At 24.6% G+C, this 6911-nt stretch overlaps 2 protein-coding genes across 2 annotated transcripts in view; both read right to left on the bottom strand.

The window, feature by feature from the left end:
- The window catches only part of LOC108689782, a 19622-nt gene extending 18347 nt beyond the window's left edge, over positions 1-1275 (bottom strand). The window contains 2 exon segments of the mRNA XM_018196717.1: positions 177-512; positions 914-1275. Of these exon segments, the coding sequence (XP_018052206.1) occupies positions 177-512; positions 914-1275 (698 nt within the window).
- A 3007-nt stretch (positions 1276-4282) lies between these two features.
- On the bottom strand, positions 4283-6330 carry LOC108689781 (putative odorant receptor 85d). Its single transcript, XM_018196716.1, has 4 exons — positions 6026-6330; positions 5115-5316; positions 4761-4916; positions 4283-4336 (listed from the first exon to the last, which is right to left on the bottom strand). The coding sequence occupies exons 1-4, from the start codon at positions 6328-6330 to the stop codon at positions 4283-4285; spliced, it is 717 nt and encodes a 238-aa protein (XP_018052205.1).
- Between the last annotated feature and the right edge of the window lie 581 nt (positions 6331-6911).

Genomic DNA, 6911 nt, shown 5'->3' with positions numbered 1-6911 from the left:
AAATAGAAATAATATTATAATAAAAGTTTCAACTACCTAACTATGCATATTTTAAAATTTAAAATTATGTAAATAAGAAAATATAAATAAGAAAAATTTTAATATTATATTACTATATTTACAATCAATTATTAAATATTCCAAGTTAAATCTAATAAAATATTTATAAGACTAACTCGATTATGTGACGATGTTGGCGTACGCAGTCACGTAGAGTATTCTGGCCATTTATAAGACCCTTCAAACGGTATTGTAAGATCGTAATTTGACAGCACACATGCAATAACAAACCAACAATGAGACCGTCACAGGCAACGCTAACAAGACATGCGAATAGCAGACCTACGTATTGATGAGCATATGTGAGACAAAATAGCACAAACGATGAGTAATCATACGGTATCCATCCTCTAAATGCTAATTGCCCCTTTTTGAAATTTGTTAGTAACGATCTCAAAACATGGCCTGCGTAAGTGATCATAATCAATATGGTATAGCACTTTGTCATGTTCCTTAAAAAATGAAAATATGAAAAGTAATAATGCTGCCTTTATTTCAAAACAAAAATTATTAGTTAATTGAAAAGATAAATAATAATTCTCCTGCTTTTATATATATAAAATTTATTAAAAATATATAAATAATACAAATATAATAAACAATTGAATTGTACATATACATAATATTTATAGCATTAATAATATTAAAAGACGATGTGACAAACATCTTCGAGAAGGAATATTTTGATAATATTCTAGTTTTGTAATTATCTTAATGTTCCATATTTATAAAATTAATATGACAATTAGTATTTTCCAAGATTCTTTTTAGTAATTATAAACTATTAGTAATTATAAATTATTAGTAATTATAAATTAAATATAAATCAAGACGTAATTTTTTTTGTACTCACTGTATTATCATGTTGAATTTTCGTTGAATTTCGATTTCAAAAAGTAGTAATGGTTTAAACGTTCTTTCCGTAAGATTTTGAATTAATTCCGCGAAACTCTCATGATTCACAAACAGATCGAGTATTTTATAGTCTGCAGCAAACATGGTCAACATCGCGTATAGAGTATTAGTAAAATCATTTGGATTATCAACGTTCAGGATGATATCCATAAATTGTGAAAATGTAAAGCTGTACATGATACTAATTACTAATAATGTATAGGCATCATATAACGTATGTTTGATCAACAAAATCGACGAGAAAGGTCGCCAGCATCCAGCGATTGTGAGAATTGCGAGTGTGAATTTTAGCGAGTTCATATCTTCTAAGTAAAATATTCTTTAAATTTCTAAACGTATAAAACGCCTCTTTTTTTAAAAAATTTTCACAATTGCATTAATCTGATATGTACAACACATGATCAACTATGTAATTTGTGTTGTAACGTTTTGAGATGCTCTTTGTATGCTCCATTCATATTTGTGTTACGTGTTATTGTCGTCAGTCACGAATTAGCTGAGAAGATATAGATTTTACAACGTCTATAGTTCGCGATATTTTTACTGAATTTTCCTCTCAAATATGTAACATCATAATATCAAATCTAAACTGATATTTTCTGTGAATTGACGATTTCATAATAATTCCATTCTTCTACCTATATATAATAATATAATATAGTTATTGACAATAGTTCAGATGTATGAAATTTTGATACATTGTTGTACTCGGTCATTATAAAATATTTTATTCATTGTCTGCGACTTCAGTTTTCTTCAGTCTGACGTTCCGTGTTTTTTTCTCGGTATCTGTATGCATTTTTTATTAAGTATAAATGCGGAAAGCATGATAGTCTCAATGTATTCAATTCTGCAACGTAAACACATGACACATTGTATGATATTTGTATAATAATCGAAGTAATTTATTCCTCATAATCATTTCTACAGGATTTCTTGCCTTTACAATTATATTGACATTATATGTCTTTTTAAATAAGTAATTAGATATATATAGATAAGAATTTTGTAGAAAAAAATATAATCAAATTCCAATCGGACAATGACGGTATTTATGATATCGGTATCTTTAACATTTCATTTTATAGATATCTATCTATAGACGGTGTCTTTTTCCGCTTACAAACCCTTATTCAATATTCATTATTCAATATTCATTATCATGTAGAAACGATGTAGAAACATCGTATTTATTAACAAGATATTTTTTTTTTAATTTCAGATTGAGCTTTTAGTGGGAATCTTTTGACTGTAGTGTCTTATGCGCCATAACGAATCAACATAATAAGCGATTCTCATATGAAAAACGAGATATTGAAACAAATGATGGGTTTTTGTTGTCTGTTTATAAATGGTCATTGATCTGTCTCCAATTTTAATGAAGGTAAAGTTTACGTTGTCTAAATGTTCTTTTAGTTTTTCTATTATTATCTTAAAATTTTGACCAGAAGTCATGAATATTAAACCTTTTTATAAATTTTGTTTATTTTAATATTTTACTTTTTAACCATAGTATAAAGAACTAAATACAGGGTTCTTCTAGCAAGATAAAAATTTCCGTCATAACAATAAAGTCATATGTATATGTATAATTAATATGACGATGAAATCATATATATATGTATTCTTATAAATATATGACTTCACGGTTTCATTAGTATAGAAAAACTCTGTATTTAAATCTCACATAAGTTACATTACATAGTTAAAAAATAAAATTATCTCAAAGCAAAAGTTACACTCGAATTTAATAGTTTAAGTTGTTTTTTTAATATGATAATTAACTAATGTAGGAATGCTTTTGAAACTTAATAAAATGATAAAATTTTTATGACACTAAGTCGAAATATTTAACATTATACAAGTCAAATAATTAATGAAGTCATTAGGATCATTAATGTTCATTATATAGACTCACAAGAGTCTATTATTTGCATGAAGGTATATAACATATTTAGTACTAATTACGTATAATCTATAAATATTATAATTATCTGTTTGAACAAAGATGTCTTCACGATTGTGATTGGAAACAGCGATCATAAAAATTGTACATGTCAATTTCATAATGTGCATAACAAATGATCAGAAGAAAAAAAAAATATATATATATATATATATATACAAAATGTGTCTTAATGACTTATGATAAATAACACTGAAAAGATTGGTTGCAGTCATATAAAAATGCTATGCCATATTTTACTATCTAGATTGTTGCAGCAACCAATTTTTTTTTTCAATGAAGTATAGAACTTTTTAACGATTCTTCAAAATGATTTTATTCTGAAAAAGTCACATGAAAAGATATAAAATATAATTTCAAAAAGATGTATTATATCTAGATATAATTCTTTGACACATTACTTTGTCTGACGATATTTTGTCTCTTTTGTTCTACATATTTAATATCTATATCTTCGTAATAAAGTTTTAACAGAATTTCTCTTTCCGTTAAGAATAATATCAAATTTGCAATGATTGTCTATAATATATTTATGCAAGGTAGTTAATAAGATTACATCTGTGATCACTTTTTTTTTCCAAAAAAATGTACTTCTTTCATTTCTACATCTAGAAAATAAATAAATTTGTAGTAGGAAAAAGATAACACTTAAAACGTTCATCAATATGATATGAGATATGAGTAATCTTCATAATATGTTGAGGTGCGCTATTTATCGATACACAAAATACTTTTTTTTTATTATTTTTCACATTTAGAATTTGATGTATCTAGTATTTATACTCACGCAACGTAAGCAAACGAACGAATAACATTCATAGAACACATATAAGATAATTTATAAGACATTTATTGTCAAACAAAAAATTAATGTTCTTAATAATATCTACATGACGTCACATTTTTTGTATTTGCAATAATGTAATTAAATTTTAATATAATGTGTAATTTTTTTCCATTAGAAAAATGCATTATATATTTTAGACTCTCCAGTATTATCCTGTATATAAAAATATTAAAACAATGTTATTCAAAAATAAAATGTTTTATATTTTGTAAAAATAAATGTCTTTTCGTTTCATATTTTATTACATATTTTAAATACATTCTGATATAAAATACAAAATATTTAAAAGAAAATAGTCGTTATCAATTGCCAGAATATTATTTTTTCAGTCTTATCTTAATCAAAGCAACAATTATTTACATTTTTTGTAGATAAAAGATATTTAATATTTATTGTTAATCAGCATTTTACTATAATATTTATACATTATCATGTTATAATTAAATTAAGCATTAATAATAAAGATTTGCAATTTTTTACTTGCCTTTGTACTATTATTCCTGTATTTGGATTAACAAATTGTAAACAGAATATGACGTTTTAAGCAACTGTAATTATAAATATATTTAATTTGTTTAAAAGTCTTTGAAGGAATTATAATTAAAATTTATATTATAAATTATTATATTACGTTTTGTAATTATTAATCATGATGTTACTTATAATAACATGTATGTATTATACATTATAGAGAAAAATATCTTTATCAATTCGAAAGTCTTAATCAAAAAGTTAAAAAGATAAAAATTTTTTAGCTAATGATTGCTCTACTTTCGGATAAAGTATGTGGTCAGTAATTTACCTAATGGATAAAAAAGGGAATGAGAAATAGATATCGCATGAAAGCAAGGACGAGAGAAAAAATTAGCTGACAATGAGATTTATTGTGAAAAGTGGAATAAGTTTTTAAAAATTATATTTCGTAGCATTTTATAAAATTTAACTTTTTTACTGTATGTTTTTTATACTCACCGCAACAAAAGAATTTAAATTCATATTAAAAATGTATGCACTGTGAAATTCAATAGGTTTCATTGCGCGAATCATAATAATCAAAAGGCTCTTTTTAGTTTTATGGTCCAATGCTATCCATTCTATTTCGAAAATACTATCGATCAATTGAAGGCTCTATAAATTTATAATATATGTATTAAATTATTTCAATGTATTAAATGTTTTTCTCTTCTCTTTATAAAAAAACATAATAATAATATATATATATATATATATATACATATATTGTTTGTATATATATATATATATATACATATATGTACTTATACATGTAAATATGCACAATATAATTTGAGTAAAATGTATGCATACCATCAGTTTAAGTTTATTTCCAAACCAGCAATAAATAAAAATTTGCACAAGTACACAAATTGTGTATGCAAAAAGAATAATTAAATCTACTATTAATTTTGCTCTAGTTAATTGATACAAGTTCGAGCAGACTACGAATGTACTTGCTACAAATTGAAATGCAATGATTCTCGTGAATTTCTCGTTAGTCGTGTATGCAAATCTGCAAATAATTATTTTTATCCCAAGCTATTAAAACTAATCGTCTTAAAAAATTAAAAGATAAGTCATTATGTTCCATAAAGAAAGATTAATATATTTTGAGGTAATGATCATTTTAAATAAAATACTCATAGTCAAATGTGTGCTCTATTCCTAATGGTTTTCAAAATAATTTAAACCATAAAGTGTTCCAAAATTTTTACAAATTTTTTAAAAACTTTAAAATTTTTTTTTCAAACAATGAATTATTAGAAAATATATCTCTTTCTTAATTTTGCAACAATTTTGGAAATTTTTCAGAATGGGATATACGTTTATATAAACATTTTTCGAAAATCTTGGAAACACAAAATAGCATATATTCATATGAACATCTTTGCTTAAAATGACCAATATCATCATCTCCTAGAATAATGACTTTTTCTTTTAGAACATGTATTAATAGTCAAAAGAAGATATAAAATACTAAGATAATAAATTTAACATCGCAATTCAAGAACAAATATGAGTATGACATGTAACCGTGTAAATACATATAGGAATAAGTAAATTACAATCGAAATAATATTATAATAGAAGATCCAACTTTTAAGATTTCGAAACATGCCTCGTATAAATAAGAAAAGTTTTAGGATTATATTACCAAATTTAGAATTAATTAATTTTCTCTAAGATTAAATCTAACAAAAAAATGTTTTCCTAAGACTAACTCGATTATGTGATGATGTTGGCGTACACAATCATCCAGAGTATTTTGACCAGTTATAAGACCTTTAAAACGATACTGTAAGATCATAATTTGACAGCACAGATGCAATAATAGACCAACAATGAGACTGTCACAAGCAACATTAACAAGAGATGCGGATATCACGCCTACGTATTGATGAGTATACGTAAGACAAAATAGCACGAACGACGAGTAATCATACGGTATCCACCCTCTAAGTATTAATTGCCTTTTTTTGAAACTCGTTAGTAATGATATCACGAAATGGCCTGCGCAAGTGAGCATAATCAAAATAACATAACATATTGCAATATTCCTACAAAACAAAACAAAAAATTTTGCCTTTATCTCGCAAAACGAAATTTATTTCAATAGAAAAATATTTTCTTATATTCTCTAAATATAAAATTTATTGAAAGTATACAAATAATACAAAAATTTAAATATACAAATAATACAAAGAATTTAAATATTATTTACAACGTTAGTAATATTAACAATCTGTGGGAAAAAGTCTTTAAGAAAAAATGTGATAATTTTCTAACTTTTCTTAACTTTTTTTAATAATTTATGTTTATAAATTTAATATTTTAATTATTATATCAGCAAAATTTTATAATTGCTTCAATAATTCAAATAATTCAAATAATTTTTCAAATTAAGTATAAATCAAGATATAATTTTGTACTTACTGAATCAACTTGTCAAATTTTCGTCGAATTTCAATTTCGACAGATACTAATGGTTTAAACGTTCCTTCCGTAAGATTTTGAATTAACTCCGCGAAACTCTCATGATTCATCCATAGATTGAATATTTTGTAGCATGCAGCGAATATGGCCAACATCGTGTATACAGTATTAGTA

This window comes from Atta colombica, unplaced genomic scaffold (assembly GCF_001594045.1).
Source record: "Atta colombica isolate Treedump-2 unplaced genomic scaffold, Acol1.0 scaffold277, whole genome shotgun sequence".
Lineage (NCBI taxonomy): Eukaryota > Metazoa > Arthropoda > Insecta > Hymenoptera > Formicidae > Atta > Atta colombica.
This window is presented reverse-complemented; position numbering and strand designations above follow the sequence as displayed.

Coding starts and splice junctions, on each gene's coding strand:
- LOC108689781 (XM_018196716.1), bottom strand. CDS start 6,330: ATGCTCACTTGCGCAGGCCATTTCGTGATATCATTACTAACGAGTTTC. Junction 5,317..6,025: donor CAACATCATCACATAATCGA/GTTAGTCTTAGG, acceptor AATTATTTGCAG/ATTTGCATACACGACTAACG. Junction 4,917..5,114: donor GAAATAAACTTAAACTGATG/GTATGCATACAT, acceptor ATAAATTTATAG/AGCCTTCAATTGATCGATAG.